This window comes from Mus pahari, chromosome 14, assembly GCF_900095145.1.
Source record: "Mus pahari chromosome 14, PAHARI_EIJ_v1.1, whole genome shotgun sequence".
Classification (NCBI taxonomy): Eukaryota; Metazoa; Chordata; class Mammalia; order Rodentia; family Muridae; genus Mus; species Mus pahari.
In genome coordinates this window covers 4,322,268-4,345,571 of record NC_034603.1, presented here as the reverse complement: position 1 = coordinate 4,345,571, position 23,304 = coordinate 4,322,268, and the positions used below count along the sequence as shown (strand labels likewise).

Below are 23,304 nucleotides of genomic sequence, written 5' to 3'. Positions count from 1 at the left end.
CCAGAGCTTGGCATGTGACAACCATTTCAAACAAACAGTGAAACAGTCCCTTTCTTTCTCTCTCTCTGTAGACACCGGCCTCAGCTGCTGGGTGCCCATTAGGCTCCTTCCCCTGACTGGATACTGTGTTTCTGATCTGTTTGGAGACAGATAGGACCAGACAAGGAAGTGAGTTTGCCAGTCAGTTGAGTACCCAGCAAACAGAAGTCATTTACAAGGCAGAGAAGGGAACACTGGCCATGGGAACTAATGTTTCCAGAGGTCTGGTGAGATGTGTAAATGGCTCTTTTGAGGGTATAAGATCTAGATGTTTAAATTAAGGTAGAGGAAAGCCAGGGTGGAGGGGATGCTGGCTTTTCTATTAGAAAATGCTATTGAGGATACAGCAACAGCAAGGGAGGTTTGAGACTCAGGTCTGGAAAGAACTCTGCAACAGTGCATACATAGGCATGCCTAATCCAAACAGCACACAGACTTCCAGCCAGCCCTCAATAGGCACTGTCCCACTAGGTGCTAAATGTGGATGTTTACATTTCCTTTAGTTGAAGTGAGATGCGATGAGATAATTCATTCTCATGTGTACGTGCTCTAGAGTCACGCCTGACCTGTAGCTACCACGTACATCCCATAGATGTAGTATCTCCTTCACAGGAAGGTCTAGAGGGTAGAGAGTTGCTAAACATGATTACAGCCAGGCATGTGCCCTCTCGTGCCTCTCAGGCCTTCAAACAATGAAGGCTGAACATATATTATTTTATAGAAGTCATATGAATTCTAAATGTTGGGATTGGATTCTCATTTTCTTCTTGAGACAGGGTTGTCCTAAGCGGTTCAAGTTGGCTGGCACTCACCACAGATGAACCCAGGATGGACTTGAACTCCTGATCTTGCCTCACCTTTCTGAGTTCTGAAAATACACGAGTACATCATGCCTAGCTCCACGAGTTTTTAAGCAACCAATACTGCAAAATTCGAAAAGAAGCCGAACCTTATACCTGAGAACGAGTCACAAAAACAAAACAAAACAAAACAAAACAACACAACAACAACAACAACACCCCCCAAATCCAACATCAATAGGAGGATTTGCTTCAAAGCCCTTTGTTAGTAAAGAACAATTCAGCTATTTCAGCACACCTCTTTATCTAGGAATATACACCAGTGTATTTTCAAATAACCAGCTTTTACTTAAGAGGGAAATGAAATCAGATTACAGATTCTTTAAAGACTAAAAATGTTGGTTATTTAAATGTAAAAATTATTTTAGACTTACAATTACTTTTTTTTTTTTTTTTAACTTTTTCTGAAGCCAGAGTTCTCAAAACCTAGTTATTTTAAACACAGGACCACCATCAAATGCAGAGACCGAGGGACTCTGGTAGAGGGATGTGTTATATAGCACAAGAGTGCTTAAAGAGAAGCCAGTGCCTGCCCTAGTATGCTGAAGGCTGGATAGAATTCACAAAATGCAATTTAATCCTGATAGTCTGGGGCACATCGCAATTTGCAGCATAGTGTCAAAAAAATCATACTCGGGGATATTTTAAGAGTTTCATTAAGCAATGACAGTTCTAAACTCAAAACTGTGCCGTGAGTAAACACCGACTCCAGGATGGTTAAGACAAATGCGCAGCCCCCAGAGAAACCCAGGCGCCGCTGCATTTCGTAAATAAATGAAAACGAAGCTCATCTATTAGAATGCACCGATTTTGACTGTAGCTCTGGTTTTGTTCAGTATTCAAAGTAAGAGAGGACTGGGGTGGGGGAAGGACACCGTTTGGCTGGAGAACTGTAAAATCACAAGTAACTTCTGTCAAACACCCTGTTCAACCTCTAACACCCTAGGACAGCCACACCAGACAACAACAACATTCTGTAGACAAATTGTGGTGTGGTGGGTCTCTGTTTAGTTTATTAATTTCACCCTGACTGGGTGAGTGCCGTGTACTTTAGCTGACTACCTACTATGCGCAGCAGTGAAGCAGTACCAAGTATCCATCAACTTCAGTTTTCGTGAGTCTCCATACACTTTTGTTAGGCACACGCTAGTGACCTCTCCTTTAATCTACACAATAGCTCTAAGGGACATATGTCGGGTGTTCTCAGCGTCCAGTGAGGAGTGAACCTCTTTTATCTAGTTTGGTGACAGTGGGTTGGCTTCCAGCTCCTTGAGAACACTTCCCAGTTCTGTGATGGCGATTAAGCTGGGTTTAAATGTAGCTCTGACAACCCTATCAGCCGGCTTTTCAGAGACGAAAGCCGCGGTTCCCGCATGATTCTACACAATGAGAATGGCTACTGGCTGCACTGGAGCATTTACTTCTCTGTATAGTTTGGGCACTATAGTGCATCATTAATAATTTTTAGTTATGTTATTTTTGTAGAGTACTTAAGCTTAGGTTTCATATAGAAATGAGCTGGACACTACAATAGGAATCCCCTTGACCTGGCCAATGTCACTTCAGAGAACTTAATTCACATCCTCTGATCCTCAGTCTTCTCACTGGCTGAGCTGATTAATATAATCTGCCCTATAAAGTTATGGCATATACTTAAGTAAAAGGCCACCCCCTTAAAGTCTTAGCTTGCTGTCTAAAACATGCTCGAGAAGGAAGGCAGATGATCAAAAGTAGTGGATACTCACGCACAAAGGAAATACCGATATCCCTAACAACTCATATCTTATGTCACCATGCTATGTAATATATTATTATGACATTATTATTGTTCACTGGAGTAGAGGCCACTCAGTTAAGGTGAAGAACAGATCTCCATTTGCACTAAAGTTGAGCTTTTCTGAATTGACTGTCCTTGACCACCCAGTGCTTCAGACCACTCAGCCAGGACAACACCACAGGCTAGAAGAGCATCAAGATGATCATCAATTCATTTTTGTCATCTTCCTCTAACACCAGAAAAAGAACTTCTTAGCCTGCATGTAGCTGAATTACAACTACATTAGGAGTCTGGTGAACACTGAGTTGTGTTAGGATGCATGAGTCCAGTTGCTACTGCTTTAAAACCAAAGTGAATTTGGAGGCCAGCTAACTCTTGAGAGGAACCCCACAGGATATGAGTCATGAGCCATTCCTGGCTGTTCCGGGGGTGTCCTTGCTCAGTTTTGGGAGTCCTAGACTCTATGTTGCTCAGGTCTCTCTGCGTTTGGCCATTCAAAAATTCTGGCAAGCTCTGGCCTGCAGCACGTCACCTGGCACTCTGCTGACACAGTGCATTACACCTCAGGGTTGCCTGGGTTGGCAGTGACCATAAAGGAGACCAAGTGGATGGCAGAGCACAGCATAAGCAGGCAGAGGCTCCTTGGCCTTGGACGACCACTGCAGTGCAGAACCTCGGTCTCAGGATTGCCAGTGCCATCTGGATTTTTGAGAGACACTGGAAATTTCAGTGTTTATGTAGGTGAACCCAATTTCTAAATGTGAAATGTTATTCATTTGTGGGTATATATATACATATGTGTGTGTGTGTATATTTACAGAATTAAAAAAAAAAGTCTTATCTATACAATATGGTTTGTGGTCTAGTCTGCAATGTCTAGTTTGAAAGAGAGCAGAAAGGTGGACTGGCCTCAGATTCTGTCATGGACACATTTGCCCTTCCCCAACTTCCTTGACATTATCAGACTGTAATGGTAGGTGGGTCTTGAAAGGGCAAGCTGTGTTTAGGATCCCCAACCTTGCCAGGGGGTCCCCTTTGAGCAGCAGCTGTATAGCACACAACGCCCAAAGAAGGCAAAGAACACAGACCAAGGAGCCAGGACCTCTGGGATCCAATCTCTTTACTAATGACAACTTGCTGTTGACTTTGGGGACACCAAGACTAGGTGGCAGGGGACCCAGGGCACAGAAGATTAGGAGGGGTGTCTCTTCCTCTAGGCCCAGCCACTTCCTCTCCACTGTACCTGAGCAGTAGTTGGTCACTCTGGAGACCCCTAAAGGTCCCGCCAGCAGCGGGCAATAGGAAAGTCACTGAATTTCCCACATTGGCAAGTAGTATAAGTAGGAGCAAGACCTTTAGACCTGGATCTACCGATTAGCTATTGACCATACCGATAAGCTATCCACTCACGGGGCCGCCATGCTACTGAGCTGGGCCCAGGTGGGTTTCCTGACATCTGTAGTCCTCTTCTTCTTCTTCTTCTTCTTCTTCTTCTTCTTCTTCTTCTTCTTCTTCTTCTTCTTCTTCTTCTTCTTCTTCCTTTTTTTTTTTTTTTTTTTTTGATAATTATCTACTGGAATTCCAACTTGCTACATTTACTCTGGAAATAATATCTGAAAATATCTTTTCACCACTTTTAAACAACAGGAAAAAAAAAAAACCACGTACATATCTTATTAACCAGGATTCTTAGTGTATGTCTAGCTGAACCTGTGCATGTCCACACACGTGGAGATCAGATGACGACTTTGGATGTTGTTTCACAAGCAACAGTCATCTTGTGTTTGAGATGGAGTCTTTGGCTGGCTTGGATACTCCAAGTGGCCTAGGCTGGCTGGCCAGCAAGCCCTAGGGATGCACCTGACTCTGTATCCTCCAACGCTGGGATTACAAGTAAATGCCCCCAGGCTCAGCTTCTTAAAGTCAGAGTTGTGGGGTTCAAACTCAAGTCCTCGGGCTGGAAAGCAAGCATTTCACCTTGCAAGCCACTCCCCTGTCTCACTGCTTTTCATTTGTCTATCCTCTCAATAGTTAAAGTTAAAAGTCGCCGTTGTTGCTTTTCAGTCACACAGGGATGCTGTCCTGAGGGAGAGGCCTGGTCTCTCTGATAAGTACCTGACCATTTTTTTCAACTTAGCTTCCTGAGGGCTGGAAGCCTAGCTCACACCATCCTGACCACGGGAAACTCAGAATGCAGTAGCATTACCACGCACGGCTGCTGTGGTGTAAAAAGTTTATGAATTGCAAGATGTACAGGCCAGGTAGAGGTGAAAGGGACGTCGTTGGAATAATGTGGGGAGGTCAGACTCACGGAAGCCTCAGCTCCCCAAGTAAGATCTTTACATGCCATGATGGGATGAAATCTGTAGTGTGTGTGTGTGTGTGTGTGTGTGTGCATTTGTGGAACACAAAGCTCCTAAACTGTTGAGTGCTAGAGACAATGAGAGCGAGACCAAATCATCCCGGCAATTACAATGTTAGTAAGTAAAAAAGAAAAAAAAAAAAAAGATTCTTTATTTTCCCCTGCACGTTTGATTTACTTTACACTTAGTGGGGCCTTGCACTGTGAGGGGGCCTCACACTTTGAGGGGCCTGTCAGCTGGGTAAAGGGAGTGCCAGGGACAATTTTGCACGCTTGTGGGAAGCTCTGACAAGAGGCACTGGCAGCTTGCCTTGGCTCAGCCCTTGGAGAACACTCCACACCACCCTGCAGCACACAATGGCCACGCTTCGGGGCGTCTAACCTCTCCAGCCTCTGCAACATGGCCGCTGAGGCAGCCTGGGACAGTGGTCACAGAGGCTGCCTGCTTACTGCTCAGCGGCTAGTTGGCTTCTCTGAGGGGGACTAGTGTAAGAGGAGGGTGACGGGAGGGAACAGTGGCTTCTTGGAGGGAAAGCAGAAAGCAAGCAAATAGACGATGTGAGGGAGTGTTATGGTGGCGGGCACACTGGCCATGGTGGCGGGCATGATGAACTACCATCTCTAGCCACTTTGCCATTCTTCCTCCCCTGTGGTGAGGTACCAGCCTTAAGAAGGTTCACCCCTCCTACACTTCCTCCTCCTTCCTCTCTCTGTTGACTGCAAAGCCCAGGGAGGCAGCCTCTTTCCTTGTTCACTGTACCTGAGCTGAACGTTCCCCATGGGACACAGCCAGCATAGACAGGAAGGAGGGACCTCTTGCCCTTCCCTATTCTGGCCCCAGACTGTCTCTTCACTGTGTGGTCCCCACTCAGATTCACCTTTTGAGTTCATGTTCAATGCGATGAATAAAACCAACTTTTCAATGCAAAGAAAATTGAAGGTGTTTCCTCCCACAGGAAGGAGGGGAAAGTGCATTACCAAGTGTGAAATATTCAGAGTGGTTGACTGCCCAGACTTTTCTTAAGAAAATCTCTAGAACTTTCTGAGAGATAAGCATGTCCTGATTTCCTATCACACACTATGTAATGTCAGCACATCTGAACTACGATACTCTTCTTAATGTGCAAGCTATTGTTTTTTTCAGGATCCTAACATTAACCCCTCTAGGGCTAGGGTATTTTGAACATCTTTCTAGCTGAAAAAAATTATTAGTGTGTAATGCCTCTGCTTAGTTACTGTTCATTGTTTCATTGACAAGATTTCTGATGGTGTCTAATACTTGGTCACAGAGACGAGTTATAAACTGTCAATGCGTAGATGATGCATGCAAGGATGGGGAGGGGGCCTCCTTAAATGGAGATGTCAACTCCAGCCAAGTTTGGAATGGTTAACCATTAAGATGGATGTTTTCAAAGCCCCATGCCTCTGCTGGAAATTTTTTAAAAACCATGGAATAACTGATTATGATTAATTTTAGTGCTTAGCCATGCGAAGCCAAATGAGCATCCTTAAAACAAAGCTATTGATCTGGCTTTGTTTGAGACTGAGAAGATAAACTAATCAGGTCCTGCAGGCTTTCTGCAATGATGAGGAATGAAGAGTTGCATTAGTTTTATCACTGTTATTATTATTTTGGTCATGGGTTTCTAGGTTTTAACTTAGCAACACCTGATATATCTAGTTTCCATGTCTCTCCCCCCACCCCCCACCCCCCAGTAAACAGCTGAGAAGAGTTGTCTAAATATGTCCTGGGCAGGAGTTTGATCAGGATGAAAACAGGGTAGGGGAGAAATAGATGTGGGAAGGGCAACATTTAGAGTCCCTTTCTGTGTGGTCCCGTCTCAAAGATGAGGAACACCCAGAGAGGTCACAGAGCTTGACCCAAGTCCATGGCTTCCTAGTTCCCACCCACATGAGTCCATCCTTAAGGCCCCTTTCCCCCCAGGGACTCCCTCAGACACCACTTGCTGCAGAGAACTAACCAAGGGGCTGACAGCTGTTTTCTGGCAGCTGTGACTTCTATGTCCACTGTTCTTCCCAAGGAATTTTCTCATCTTTCTCATTTTCTCTGGCAAAGAGCAAAAAGGATCCTAACTGACCTTTCAGGCTTTTCCTGAAGGCAGGGGAAATCACGCCTCCTTCTCAACTCTTGTTTCCCAGGAAGAGAAGTCATGGGTTGGGTTGCTAAATTCGAGCTGGCACTCTCTCCCACAGACATGCAATTGTTGCTGGTTCCGGGGTCAGAGTTTGGGTGAGGAGAGACCATCCATCTTAGGACTGACAATCTGACCTCTCCTGTCTGTGGGTCTCGTCTTTTCTACGCCAGGAGTCCTCAGCTTGCAGCCGATTTCAAGTAGCTTGCAGCATCAGCATCCCTTAGATTTCCCGTGATTCCTCCTAGAATCACCTTCCTCCCTAGCAAGGGAGGGGATCTTTCTAACCCACTGCTGGCCTCTTCCAGGTGAAAAGGAACGTAATGGAAGAATGTGTATGCCTTTCTTTATGTACAAAGGGACGTGTTAATGCATTCATTCATTTATCTGGCATTCATTCTTATACTGAAAATAGACACAGAAAATCTTTGACTGTGTAATTTAATTTTTAATTTCCCAAGGATGCTCAACCCAGCCCATCCTCTTCTCTTACCACTAGGAAGCTAGAACCCACTGTGATTATCTTTGCAGCTTTTGGAGAGCACAAGGCACTCCCAAGTTAGAGCAATCAACTCCTTTACCGTACAAAAGAGAAAACTGAGGCTCCCAGAGCCAACAAGACTTGCCCAAGGTCACAATTAGCGGCAGGACAAGGACTGAATGGCATAACCCCTGACCTAAGTACTACTCCACCTTCCTGCTTCCTCTCTGAGCTTCCTCACATCAAGGGCAGCGAGCAGTGTGGTTGCTGGGGAGAACAATCAAACTGTTTTCTAACACAATCCAACTTTAGTTGAATGACCCCAACGTGACCCCCTCAGTGACTTTTCTCCAGAAAGCAGGTTTCCTCAGTTAGAGAGAGTAAAAATCCAAGACCCAGGAGGACAGCTCTGTGTGTGTGTGTGTGTGTGTGTCTGTTTCTACACAAGGTATATATGGTGGGATTACAAGGAAGGAGTATCTTCTCTCCTCTTTTCATCCCCGTCGCTTTAAGGTTACTATTTAAAGTTTGAATTTAAGCCTGAGATAAGAAGATCCCAGGAGCAGGAGCAATAGACCTTACCAGGCTGTCTCTCATTCCCCCTCGTCCTGTGCCAAGGTCTCTCCCTGTTTCTGGCTGATTCTGACTCACCTTCTGGTGGTAACCCCTCTGTCACTGGCCACAGACCTGTAACCTGTCTCCCTTTATGCTCACACTCAAATAGCAGCTCCCTGAATACATAGACAGATGCTGGGGGGCTCTTCTGGCCATCTGCTCCACCAAATACGGCAGGAGCACGGGAGAAACGGCTGACTGAGGAACCCCAGTTTGTGGCAGGTGAGAAATCACACTTTGCAGCCTGCAAACACTTTGGGCAAGGTAAGCCGGAGGGATCTCCCGGTGCCCGATTTTAATAGCATTGCAGCAGAAGACCCAGAAACGCACCCACAAGGACCCCCTGCACACACGTTCCCCCTCTCTCCCCTCTGCACAATGCATACACTCTCCCCCCCCTCTCTCTTTCACACACACACACACACACAAGGCAGCAATCGCAAAATCAACTCACAGGATCTCCAAATCGCGCAGCGCTCGGAAGGCTCCATCTTCAATGCAGCTGATGTGGTTATTGTCCAGTTGCCTGTGGGAAAGCAAGGGAGAGCATGAAGGCTGAGCCGGGGCAGCGGCTAGGGGCTGGGCGGCTAGCTGGCTCCCTGGCCACCAAGCGCCTGTCCCTCCACCCCTTGCAGGCTCTGCTTGTCCCTGCCAGGAGCTCCTGCAGAGTCCGCCTGTCTGCCACTGCTCCGTCTCTTCTCTCTGACTGTCTGAGGGAACTACACAGGCGAGCGAGCGTACCAAAGGCTGTCAGGTCTCAGTAAATATTAATTGCGCATTTTTTTTTTTTTTTTTTTTTTTAGGCAGAAGGGAGTAATTTCATTACATTAGGGCATCCAATCCATTACGAGCTCTTACTGTCATGTCACTGAAACAATTTCATTAAGCTAAAGGCCTGTAAATCATTGGAGGTCACTGCTCTGCCCTCCACGACCTCCCAGCAAGCTCCCCCTCCCTCGGCTCCCTTTTACTGGAAGTTACAGTCTTGGCTTTGACACAGCGCTAAATCTCAAGGCTTTATCTGCCCAAGAGCGGTGAGGGTGCGTAGGGAATATACCAATTCCAAATTAGACTCAACTAATCTAATTTTATAGTCTTTTTATTATTCTAAGCACCAAATGTCTGTGGTGGTTTGATGTCTCCATGCATTGTTACGTGGCCCATCTGGTAGGTCATTCTATGGGAACATTTTCTGAATAAATACAGATTCCCTCAAACCGCACTAACCATCATCAACATTAAGGAAATTCATCGATGGAAGTGTTTGTGATGGAGGACTAAAAGGCATATCATTATTGCCTAAAAGATGCACCACTTACATTTAAATTGGGGAGAATTAAGTGCACCTATTTTAGGATTCCTTTTTAATTTCCCTTTCCCCATCCTGAGTGTAGGGAAATGATGTCTTTCTCAAAGATGCCTTAACATGCCAGTTAAGGACTGAGGGATTTTAGTTGAGAAGTAATATACAGACATCGGGTTTTTTCCTGAGCCAAAAATGTATATTATTTGATAAGTAGCAAATCAGGGTATTTATCATAACCACACCCGAACTTATACTATATATGATTCATTTCACTCCCCCAACGGCAGTGGACAGAAAAAGATCGTGTACACAAAATGGCAATCAGCAGCCAACAATCTACTGTCCTCTGCAGGGGACACCACGGTTGGGGCAGGCTGACAGTGTGGCTGGACTTAACTCTCTCCGTGGAGACTTACTTGAAATGAAAAACTGAGCCTCTTCAGGTGAGTCGCTTCCCATGGCTGGGATTTTGATTTGTAATTTCCACTAATAAATCCCAAGTCAGCTTTCCACCAAACACAGTCGAACTATTATTTGTAACTCTCACAAAGGAAGATAGAGTTGAAACTAAAGCATTAGGATCATTGCAAAAGTATACGGATGTAGGGCTATGAACATATGTAAGCCCCTGCATGGTGTCAGGTACTGTGTAATAGTATGAAACTGCATCACCCAGATAGACAGTCACCGTGGTTCAAGGCTTAAAATAAATAATGTCCAGAATTGAAAGAAACCAAGACACAAGTCTCAGAAAGCGAAGCACCCTTGATGTGTGTGTCAGTTTTACATCGAGTGTGCCAAGTCCTGGCTAACGCTAGAGTCCTCAGACTTCCTGAGTTCTTCAGCACCTCATCCTTTTGGAGCTGTTCTTTACACAGTTTTGCTGATTTTTTGGATCTGTACTGGGGCGGCCACTTTCTGGACACAGGGTCTATTAGGGCAGTCTAGTCTTGCTGCCCAGCTTCCAGATTTATCATCAGTTTAAAGGCTGATGAATCAACAACCTCTGCTCCGCGTCAAGGCCACCAAATCTTACCAAGCAGAAACTCGGCGGGGCTGACTTTGGGCTCCAAAAAAATTGTTCAACAAATATGCTGAATTCGGGGAAAAAAACAAAACAAAACAAAACAAAAAACCAAAACCAACCCGGCACCATCCGCCCAAGTAAAAATATCTAAATCACCAGACTGGAATGAGATGTGGTGCGATGGCAATTTGTGGTGATCTGTGTGTGTGTGTGTGTGTGTGTGTGTGTGTGTGTGCATCTGAGAGAGGTCCTTGCAATTAGAGCACCCCGAGAGTGGATGGGTTTGCAAAATAGTTTCCATTCCTCCAAAGAGGACATTTAAAATGTACAGTCCCCCCACCACGGGAAAAATGGAATCTTCAAGAGAAAGTTATAGAAATAAGAGGTGGTGGTGGGAGTGAGGGGGAAACCCCACCACAGAACAGTAGAAAGAAAATTAAACGTTTGGGGGAAGGGCTAAAATGATTTATAAAATTCTGCGCTCTGTGTGGCATCAGAGTCCTGAAGCCCAGGTCAGGAAATGGCGTGGACAAGTGGACCCTGATCATTGAAGGCAAAATCAGAAAGGTGGAATCCATTATTAATTGTGTGATGTTTAAGTTATTTTCCGTGGGAGGCACAAATTGACACCTATTTGTTTATTCATAAGAGGGAAAACTGAGATGTAATATAAGCATCTCTGCGGGTGTGTTTCCTCGCTTACTTTAGCACATATGAAATGGATCAAAGATTAAAATATTTATGCTTGAGTGTGCTTGCCTGGAAGATGTTTATTATAATGGAGGCGGTGTCCTTTCATTCCAACACATAAGCTGAACAGGACCTGTATCCCAACTATTCTCGATAGTCAGAGGGTCAGGCTCAAGATGCGCTGTTATTAAATCTACGGAGGTGCTCTGCCTGAAGGGGGGTAGTGTCGGGTAAGTGGTAACTACATCACTGACCACTTTCCCCGCGAGTACAGCTCTGTGGAGTTGAGCATCAGAGGATTCACAAAAAGCCCCATTAACAGCTCACAGTCCGTTCTGTTGTTTTACATAAACACTGGGTCCCCAAACAAAATTAGCAGGCACCTCATTTGCTCAGACAGATGTCTTTTCTTTTACACTTACTTATTTATTCTAGGGAGGGGGTCAGAGGACAACCCGAGTAAGTCTGATCTCTCCTTCAACTACATAGGCTTTGGGGACTGAACTTGGGTCATCAGGCTTGGTGGTAACATCCCGCTATCCCTGGATTGCTATTTCTTTCCAAAATAACAACTCAGAGACATCAAAGTCCTACAGCACATAAGGTGGGGTGGTGGTGTAAACAATGCAAGCCCGGCATTTCCTCTTCGGTGTTGGGATAGAGGACTAATAAACACACAGAGAATCTTCTGGTAGCTGAAGCCAAAGCATTTGATTTGGCAGTTTGTTTCCGAGACTTCAACATGCTGGAGGCTGCTGACGTGTTTTCTAAGCTCGCCGGTCAAAGGTCTGTATCATGCCTTTGAAAAGATTCACTCAAAGACCCTCTTTAAAAAGGAAAGAGAAAAGCTCACAGTATGCCAGGCATGCTATCACTTAGGGGGCATGGGTAAAGAGAACTTCTGAAATGTGAGCAGAAAGTTCACTAAGCATGCCTGGCTCTGCCCCGGCATTTCTCTCTGCTGCTAAGTATAGTGTCTTCCAGTGCTTAGCACAGTTCCCTGGAGACAAGTGCTAAGCCATGAGCCCTGGGACCCTTGCATGCCTACGCACTATTTCCCTCTGAGCCCATACAGAGCTTAGAACCTCCTGAGACTCAGAGTCCAGCCACTCCAGCCCCCAGCAGGGATACGCAGAAAGACCTGGAGATACCATGGGATTTCTGTGGTCTTCCTAGGAAGTCTACGGATGGCAGTGGATGGAAGAGGAAAGCGCTTTTTTTTTCTTCTTTTTTTTCTTTTTGGAGGTAACTTCCATTGTTTCATTATACAGAATACCTAATTTGATTTGCACTCCGTGGTCTCTGAATAAGCTAAGAAGCCCCCCAAACATTTCACAATATTAAATTAACCGCTCTTATTTCCCCAGGAAGCTTCTATTTCAGCAAACAATAGGACTGCTAAGATGGTACCAGGGCCCATTTAGAAAGAAACTGTCAGATAAGGACTAAGCACAGACTCCCCGGGAACAATGCTCTGATAACTGAGTTTTTATATTCTGAAAAACAAAAACAACAAAAAACAAATCATGAAGGAAAGCCAGCTCGAGTGAGGACTTAATGTAATCTCTTCATATAGCAGACCAGGCACTAGCACTTCTGTGAGAATTCCTAATCCTACAAGTAATATTCTCCGAATTATCACAGTTTATCTATTTTGCTTGCAGTTTCAATTTTCACAATTGGAGCAGAAGAGAAATGTTTTTGTGGTTTTTAAAAAAAATTTCTCATTTTTATTTTTATTTATTTATTTATTTATTTATTTTTGCAGTTTAGAAATTTTTACGAAGCATGCGTAAATCCTTAAAAGAGGTGCGAGTTAGAAAAAGCTGGTCCACAACATTAACACCACCCAACCCCACAGCAACAACCATGAAAAGTAAGAAAGAAAGAAAGAAAGAAAGAAAGAAAGAAAGAAAGAAAGAAAGAAAGAGTAAGAAAACCCCAAGACTTCAGTGTCACACACGAGTCCCCATGAGAACTACCTGGGATATAGAAATCTCCAGAAACAGGCTTTGGTATTTGGAAGAAGAATAGAATTATCACCTAGAATTCCCTGTGCATATGCCAGGTCTGCACACCAGGGTTCATCCTGCTGTTGGGGGGTATGGGGGTCCCAGCATCTCATCAAATGGTTGGTGAAACAGCCTAAAGGCATTGTCCCCCCAGGGCCCCCAAACAGCAGCAGCAGCAGCAGCAGCAGTGTTCTGCTACGGACCTACGGCTAGTCAGCTAGTCGCTGCAGTCACCCTGTGTGAAGTGAACAAAGCAGTGGTAGACACTGGGTGTCCTCTGGACTTACCCCACTGGCTGTTTTCCGAACAAAACTATCTTCACAAAATGTACAAAACCAGCAAAGGACAACTGTACAAAATTCACAAGGAAAGCCTTAATAGGAAGCCCAACGAGTCCGTGTCCACGGGATCTAGTGGTTAACTAACCTAGAGTAGTCACACAAGTTCAGACCGCATTAAGTCTCAAAATACAGAATTAAGTACGGGATAGCCTTTGAAAAATAGCATGCCAGCCATCTTTATTGTATAATTCTAAAAGTCCAAAGTAATTTGAATTTGTTTTTGCAATATATATATATATATATATATATATATATATATATATATTAATATATGCATATCTTCCATATATTTTGTATTTCTAGTCTGAAGAGAAAAAAAATATTATGACTAACAAAAAAGTTTTTTGTGGGAATTTTGTTTTCATAAACCAAGACCGGGGACCAGACGGGAAGAGCTTCGACACCCCGTTTGTCTTCTTGGCATTACCTATTTGTTCAAGTAGAAAACAGGAAATCTAGCAACACTTTTTTTTAAAATGCCTTTTAACATTATAAAGCTCCTTATTGAGGAACACATTGTAGAAGCATTTGTCTGTAGCTCTTTCAAAAATTAATAGAGCTCAAGGTTATTTAAACTAGCAAAAGGGAAAAAATACATTCAAAAGAAACTCATATAATTGAATGCCGGTCACAGTTTGTAGGCAAATCAAACGCTTGATCTTAGCCACAATCTGCTAATGAATTGTCACCCCTTCTCGTCATTAAGGAGCTACAGTAATTCCACATTATAAACGACATGAGCAAAAGGAGGTGAATCTATTATTCTGCACATTTAGTACACTTGTCCACCAGACCCAGGAATACATGCATATAGATATGTTTACCCACCCATGAATTATTTAAGTATCTGCAAAGATCCCCGTCTGTAAACTGACAACTCTATGCCTGCATCTCCTATATCCATTTGTGCAGGTGTAAGCTCTCACTCGCAGACACATGTAAATGAAAATGTACCTTACAAAATAGTCCAAGTGATAACGGACCTCTGACATTTAATGTGAATATACTTGCAAAGTTACTTAGAAAATTGATTGCTATCATTCCAGGGACTCTGACCATCCAAGCCTACTTTGTGAGGAAGGGACAGAGTCGGGTTAATTAAGCTTTCTGATCACAATAGCCTGCTTGGAACATAGTTGAAAATGGAACAGAAATCTATTCGAACAAGCATTGTCAGGCATACTTTCCCACACGGCTAGCGCGATACTTCTTGTTCAGCATATATCATATTGCTGTTCAACATATGCAACTTCTCAGCAGGAAAATAACTGCAACCACTTAGGTGATGCTTCTAGAAGTAAGCTCCGCGATCACACAAATGCTGCTGATGGATTAGCAGCAAGAGGCACAACTGACCTTGAAGAATAAAGGGTGGTCTCATGTGTCATGGGGAAATACCAATAACTCCAGTTCTGTGTATGGAAACTTCCTATACAGGGGTGTTTGGCAAATAAAATTGAACTAAAAATTCCAACTGAAAAATTCCTGTAAACCAATGTACCATCAAGGGTAGGTTAGGGGAGGAGGCAGACCGTTTCATTTGTGCATGTCAAATTTGATTTTGAAACAAATTCTGTCATTTCTAGGTAAATAAAAGAACAATAATAAAGCAGACAGAAAGCACACGAACATCAAAAACAACAGGCCACAGTCAGAACACCACAAACAGGCCACAGTCAGAACGAGAGAGCTTCATTTGACTGCCTAGATCAAGGGACCAAAATAGCTTGGTTACTGTTTATAAAATGCCTTCAGGCTCCCATCTCCGGCCAGCTCCAGACCCTGTGGTCATCTCTACATCAGGACCAAAGGCTGACCAAGTTGCTCCAGCATCACAGTTTGCCTGTGACTCTACATATCCTATTCTGGGAAAACCCATCAGTCCTAGGCAAACTCATGGTACTCTGCAGACATCCACAGGGTGGCTCTCCATGCTGATGGGTCCTGAAGCAGAGTCCATTGGAAGGACATTCACTTTCAAAGCATTATCCCCCATTCGGTCTCTGAAGCTTCAGTTAGATTTGGATGCACAAGCTTGCTTTTGGTTACCCTGACCCCAAATGGCTTCTCACTGTATGTTATGTAAAATGAACTTCTTGGTGCAGATACATGGAGAGGTGAGGTTGGTGGGCACCTGAAACTATCTCAACTGTTCTGCTGGGCCCTCTCAACCTGATTGGGGATTCGAGTTTCTTTGTAAGAAGTACCTGCGTCCGACTCACTGGCCTTGCTGACGTCATGAATACTCAGAGGCTGGACGAATAAACGGCTGTCTCCATAGCGATCGGGGCAGGACTGTGGTTTCCCTAGTTACACACTTCTGAGAGATAACCATCTGTGGTTCATCCTCAGCAAAGGCGCAAGATGGAGGGAGGAGGGGGGAATGAGAAGACGAAATGCACTTTTTTGTGAACAGGCATGAAGTTACAGTTCAGTATACCTGCCTCCACTCCTTTTTCTAAAGCAACCATCACAAACTCTATCTAGTGAGGTACAGGCAATTTTTTTTTTTCACCCTAGGGGGTTTCAGAAAATTTCATATTGGGCACAGAGAACGGATAGAGTCACGTGAGTATAGCTAACAAGCTGGAGCCAGAGTGGAGGTATTTCTCCCTGGATGCCATGTGGGTGTCCACACAAGAGGCTGTGGGTTTGTTGTCCTCATGTTGGATGCAAGCATCATCACTCAGGGTGGAAGGCATGTGTTGCCACATCCTGAGATCTCTCCCTGACAGTGTACTGAGTTTCATGGTATCCTGAGACCCTCAAAGACAGTTTCCCTTTTTAAAAAGCTGCACAGATCTCTCATGTAGAAATCTGGGCATCTCTTCACTTATCTGCATTTACCAATATATTCTAACAAATCCTTTGTAAGTTCTCAATGTTTGATACCCATTTTTTTTTCCCTTTAACAGAAGGCCAGAGCTCATGTGATTTTAGCTGTGGGAACTAAGAGACTGGTGTTTGTGTCTTCAAATCTCCATTTCTGAGAGACGGCTGTGACAGTGTACAGCCAAAAGGCCATTTTGAGACATAAAGTAATGAAATGTGTATGTGCTGGAAACGTATTTTTGGCTTTGTTTAATTTTATTTGCTTTAAAACTAATGTTATTAAGTAAAGGCATCCATTTTTTCTTGCATAATCTCTAAGGTCTCTTTCTGCTCGGAAGTTATGTGTCCCGAGATTGATTTCTTATGAGTTTTAAGGGAAAAAAATCCTGTCCATTTTACTTGGACTCCTCTGCGATCCCAGCATATCCATTTATCCCCCTTTCCCAATCTCAGTCCAAAGAATCCATTATTTGAGATATTCAATATATTCTTTCTGGACCAAGGCCGGCAGTTCAGACCATGGGCTCTTCAAACTTCCCCAGCCGTTAGGAGATTGAAATTCAAGAGGACACTAAAAACTTACATCAAAGAAAACGCACATTTTTTTCCCCTCACAAAAGATGATGGCAATATGGTGACATATTTGGAATCCCAGGGGAAAGATCTACTAAAGGAGAGTGACTGCAAAGTTTAACCTCATTTGTTGATGGCTGTTTCTAATTATCAATCAAGTAATGTGCTGTGCGCACCTAAAGCATTCAAAAGGCACACCATCTCTTGGTATGTAATTTTTTTCTCTTTTATTTATGCACATATATGTGTGTGCCTGCCTGTCTGTATATGCACCATGTGCATACCAGGTACCCGTCGGGGGTCAGAAGATGGCGTCAGAAGCCCTGGAATCAGAGTTACACGTGGTTGTAAGCCACCTGATATGTAAGCCTAGCTCGTGTTCTCAGAATTAACGTCAAGTACAATCAACTGGTAAGCCATTGCTCCAGCCCAAGCATAGAATTTCTTAGTCTTAGGCTTCTCGAGTCTGTATACAGTGACTCTCTCTAACACAACAGTATACACTGTCACAATAACGGCATAGAGCCTTTAACTTAGCCATCAAGTAGTGAACCAACATCACAACGGTCCCTATTTGACAGAAGGGGAATGTAGAGCATTGAGCAGTCATGTCTCTGAACTTGGGTTTTGGACCTAGGTGTATCCATGAAGGTGAGAAGCGATGCAGCTTCTAGCCTGGAAACAGTGTAACATCCTCTGCCTGGCATTGCTTTCTCCCCACGGTGCTACCTGAACATATCATATACCTTCTTCTGTGCCAAACTTTTACTGGTCCTTGCCACCTCCTCTGTTTGTGGAGCATAGGCAGACAAGGACATCTTTAAAGCACAGGTCCTCTATAAAAACTTATACAAACCTAGGCAAAATAAACCTTAGTCTTAGGACCCTTTGGTTATCTCTTCATTCAAATGCTGGTTATCTCTTCATTCAAATGCTTGTGAACACAGGTTACTGGATGTTCACAGATATTATTAAGCAAGAGTAGCAAGGAGCTCAACCTAACCTTCCGGTGAGTCTCAGGCTTATCTACCATGCTGTTCCGAATCAGCTACAATATTCAAAGTTAAATTGGGGAGGGAGGCACTATAATGTGACTAGATGGGCTTTTTATTACTGAAGGCTAAAAAGGGACATCTGGGGAAAGTCAGAATCTGGTCTTGGCATTTGTCACTGAACACAGTTATTTTCATTGGCCTACAAGCATGAAAAAGATGGTAGAAGAGGGAGGACCTCCTCCCATATCCTCCACTTGTCTCCTTGTGTCTCTCAAATAGATCGCTCGATGTCAATTTAACTTTTAGATTTGCTGGGAGCCATTGTTTTACGTCTGACGACTGAAGATAAGGCCAGGGTCTGCAACAGGAGGGTATGATACAACTTCAGGTAAGGTGGCCTGGGGCCCACCAGGCGTTAACTTGCCAGCCTTCCTGGGGAAACTTAGCATTTTCTTAGGTAGGAGCACAACACACTCAGAGAAATAGTTTGTCGTGTTCTCCCCCACCCCCAAGCAAGTAGTAAATTGCAAAGATTCTGATTAGTATTTGTTCGGGCATGCCCTCCCCGAGGGGTGTTACCCATTTGTCTTTCAGAGGTGCACAAGCCACAGGTACTGAAATTACCAAGCAGCATTCACTATGTCGTGTAGTAGGATATTGGGGGTCAGTGGCCATTAGCAAGGCATCACTCAGAGGTATCTTTGTGACAGCAGAAGCCAATTAAAGAATGTCTTGTAAGCTCCGTGTAAGGGGATATCAGGGCCTCTGTAATTAACTGTGGGGAAACAGTGTCGTCAAAACTCAGCAATGTGAGCGGCGCTGATAACTCCATTCAATCCAGCTAAGATGTGGAATTGAAACTCTAGACAAAGGCCTGCTTCGTTTCACTTACTATTACTTTTAAGGAATAAGGGATATTTAGTTGATTGGTGACAGCATCTGTCCTACCTGTGCCAGAGTTATAGTGGCTGGCACAAGTCAGGAGCTTGGTACAAATCTTAGGGATACGGGAGATGTTACTTTAGACCACTAAGACTGCTATCATGAAAGCCCCAGGGAAGCCCTGTGAGGATGTGAGACACTGGAGCCCAGCTACACTGCCAGTGGGGAAGCAGAATGGTCCAGCTGTGAGGCAAACAGTGTGATGGTTTCCTTACAAAAAGAGAAAGAAAGAAAGGAAAAGAAAGACAGAAAAGAAAAAGACAAAAAAGACTGTACGTGACCAAGAGAGTCCTTTCCCCGCCCAAAGAAAGGAAAAGAGGTGTTCAATATAAAACCTGTGGAAAACTGTTGCAGCATGACACCAAAACGTAGAAACAACCCACACCTTTGCCAATAGACAGATGGATAAACATCCTGTAGCATGCACACTGTGAAGTATTGTTGAACCGTTTAGATTAGGGATAAGGCAGTGGGACACACCCCAGCATGGAGGAACCTGGAAACATTCTATGAGAGACAGGAGCCAGGCGTGAAAACTGTACTGTTCTGTTCCACTAATGTGAAATGCCTGGGCTGGGCAAACACCAAAGACCAGAGAGCAGACTGGCAATGACCAGAAGCTGGGGTAATGAGGAGATGAGAAATGACTGTTTCCTTTCAAGGAGACGAAAGGACTTTGGAATTAGAGAGAGGTGATGGTTGTGTATTGTTTGTAAACGTATTAAATAAAAATATGCTGTGTTTTACTCTCATTAAATATGGGATTGTCTTTTGGTTGTTGTTGTTGTTTTGTTTGCTTGTTTGTTTTGAGACAGGGTTTCTCTGTGTAGTCTTAGCTGTCCTTGAACTTGATCTGTAGATCAGGCTGACCTCAAACTCTGAGATGCATCTGTCTCTACCTCCCAAGTGTTGGAATTAAAGGTGTGTGTAGCCAACACCCGGCTAGAATTTTAACCGTTTGTTTGTTTGTTTGTTTGGTGTGTGTGTGTGTCCTATGAGTGTCAGAGAAGGATTTTCAAGAATCAGCTCTCTCCTTTCACTGTGTGGATGCTGAGAATCTGGCTCAGGCCATCCAGCTTTGTGAACCTTTACCTGCCGAGTCACCTCACTGGCCTGAGCTCTACGCTCCCAAGTGGTTCATTTAGAAGCTGATGCCCCATGCCTTAGGCATACAGTGAGTTTTAAATGTTCTTTTTTCCTGTTTGTAATGTTGAATTCTATGTGTGTGGGGCTTTCACCTTGAGAAGCTCACTCCATAGCAAGGAGAGAGTGTTGTTACAATACCACACCACAAGGATCATTTCCCTGTGACCATATTGTATGGAGATGTATGGGGAGCCTGGGGCAGGCCTTTGCCTGGGCTCCTCAAGACAACAAACCCCTCTGCTCTTGTGTGAACAGAAGTATGTTAGCACACAAAGATCAGAGAGAACCAGGAGAGAAACACAGGATTTAATCCACACACTTTGGGGGATTATTTATAGCAATTTTAAAACTGCTTTCCTGCTAGCTTGCTCTGGGGACATTGCCAGTCACTCTTTCCTCAGGAAATGACCACACACACAGAGAGAGAAGAGGGCAGAAGGCTGCCTGCTAGACTCCCAAGCTACAGCGAGTGCGGAGGGCCAGCCACTACCTTGCGTTTTCTCTCTGGCTTCCTCCCCTCTCTACCCCACCAGCAGTGTCCAGCGCAGACGACTCAGCAGACTGCATTTGCATTTCAGAAGCAGCTGCTTTGTCTTCATCCAGGCTGGCTCTCTGCCCCCCCCCCCCAAGATGGACCTAGGGTGTGGATTCGGTGACTATCAGGATGGAGAGAAGCACCTGTGGCCAGAAAGCTCTTTCTTCCTAGCCTCTGGTCTAGGTGACTGTAAGCATGACCTTGGGGGAAGAGATGGCAGACAGGGCTTGAGGTAAAGTGACAAGTCCTTTCCCCAAGGCTGTCTCCAATTTTCTCTGGGATTCAGGAACAGCCACATTAATGTCACTGAGCTGAGAAAAAAACAAACAAACAAACAAACAAAACTGGGGTGGGGCATGTTTCTAGGCAGGGTTTCTCTGTGTAGCCCTGGCTGTTATGGAACTCACTCTGGAGACCAGGTTGGCTTCAAATGCATAGGGATCCACTTGCCTCTGCCTCCCCAGTGCTGGGATTAAAGATGTGTGCTACCACTGCCCAGCGAAATGTTTTTTGTTTTTGTTTTTAAATGTTGAAATAGAATGAAGGGACAGAGAAACAGAAGGGAGAAGAGACTGGAAATTGTAATGCTACATGCAATGGTCCCTTCTTGGGTGCCCTCACTCCAGTGGAGGCTGATTCTACATGTGGCTATGAGTTTTTCCTGAAGCCACGATGAAGGTGTTGTAAGTCCCTCCCAGTTCCAGAGAAGGGCAAGCAGGCCATTGCTGGAATTGAGGATTGGGATAAAAAGTAAAAAGGTACTGGTTGTGTGCGTGCGTGCATGTGTGTGTGCCTGCTCACATTGCCAGCTCTCATTTTTATCTAAGGTGATAGCCTTAGTGGAAACAACCAAACCAAACCAAACTAACCACAAACAAACCAACAAGCAGGCGGTTTGCTGAAGAATCAGATGGCAAGGATCTTTTACCTTGCTGGGTTGTGGCTGAAATGTCCCTTGAGAGGGATGACTTCTGAGGCCCTGACAAAGTGACATCCCAGGACCCTGAATTCTCACTTACATCCCTGCGAGCATGTGAGGGTGTTTCTCGCTCTGCGGCTGGATCCTCTGTGATGAGCTAGATCTTATTTTTAATGCAGTGTGTGAAGAATGAAAGTGTGAGCTTCCTCCTGTTTGGAACAGCTAAGCTGAGGGTGCTCCCATGCCTTGGAGGCCCGAACAGTAGGTTGGAAGAGAACTGCAGTATAAATGGGTGTGGTGTTAACATTTTCCAAACTACTCCCTGGAAAAGGACACAGCTCAGAAGCCCCCTCCCAACACCTGCTGGGAAGGAACAGAGGGAGGGAAGGAGAGACCAGTTTTCATATTCCTGCATGCTTGTGAGGGCTCTGAATGAACAAGTAGGTAGGCTACCAGTCTCTTCGTGCAAAGCCCCCCTGCTCAGCTCCTCCATGTCTCCAGAGCAGCATCTCCTCTTCTCATGGCCCATAGGGAAGGCTTTGGAAGAGCAGCCATAGCTTGAACACCGTGCAATACATCCGCATGTTTTAGGAAGCTGAGGCTGGCCTCCCTGGTGACGCCCTCCACTGAGGAGTTCTGGAGATGCAGCAGAGGAGAAAAGTCATCAAACCTTCATTGCCCATGTCCTCCTGAGATGGGATTGACCCAGACCCGGAGAGACGTGGAGACTCACACTGTTCTTTCTGCAAAGCTGACTCCACATTCACACCCTAGCAGGAGGTGAACCACCCTACTAGTCTCCGTTGGGAAAGAGTAGGTCCTTCCAAGCAAAAACTAGGAAAGAAAATCCTCATTTCTATATCAAAAACGAGAGATTCAGTTATTCAGCATCTCAGCCTAGGTCTATTGGTCTATAGGTCCTGAGGTCTATAGGTCCCTCCTGAGGTCTATAGGTCCCTCCTGAGGTCCCCTTTACTTACTGGGTTCCAGAAGCTTTTTTAGTGCCCCTAACTGTCGCTGGCATTCAGAAGCTCATAGATGATGGCTCCAAACAGACATAGTTTCTTCTTAGACCCAGTGGCCCCAACTCCATTTCCTTCTTGTTTAAGTTCATTGCTGGGGGCTTCTATTTCCACCCTGGCTAACATGCTTGCTTTCTTGAGCATTTACACACTGACATGACTCTCAGTTTGGCTGCCGCCTGTCCATGTCCCCAAGTGCACCGGCTTCTAGACCTCTGACTGGGCCAGGAGCAAGGAATGATGTGTGAAGTGTTTTAGGCGGTGGCTGTGACTATGCATCTTCTCTAAACTGTAAATGAGGCTTAGGGTGTCTCTACTCACCAAACCATCCCCAGGGCTTCCCAACAGGCCAGCATGAATGCACCCGGTCAGAGGAAAGGGTTGGATAATCAGAGCTAACATTTCCTTTGCCTGTGATAGATAGCCACTTTGAAACTGTCTCCCATCCTGCTTTTTTTCCTTGGGTCAGCACTGTGGTGGAGGCAGGGAGTGGGGGATGGGGGTCTGTGTCCATCAAGATGTTCTATACTAACCCCTCCAAGAAGAGAGCAGCCCAGAATTGTCTCTGTACAAAGGGCTTGCATTAACTGTAATGAAGCAAATGACAAAATCAATAAAGTGGGAATTGCGCAGCTGTCATAAAGATGATGTAAATCCAGGGTTCACGATGGTTATGA

The 23,304-nt window shown here is 44.7% G+C and overlaps 1 protein-coding gene across 1 annotated transcript in view; it reads right to left on the bottom strand.

Moving 5' to 3' along the window:
• Slit3 (slit guidance ligand 3) overlaps positions 1-23,304 on the bottom strand; it is a 582,461-nt gene that overhangs the window by 149,838 nt on the left and 409,319 nt on the right. Inside the window, exon 6 of the mRNA XM_021213834.2 lies at positions 8,742-8,813. Within this exon, the coding sequence (XP_021069493.1) occupies positions 8,742-8,813 (72 nt within the window). The remainder of the gene's footprint in view (positions 1-8,741; positions 8,814-23,304) is intronic.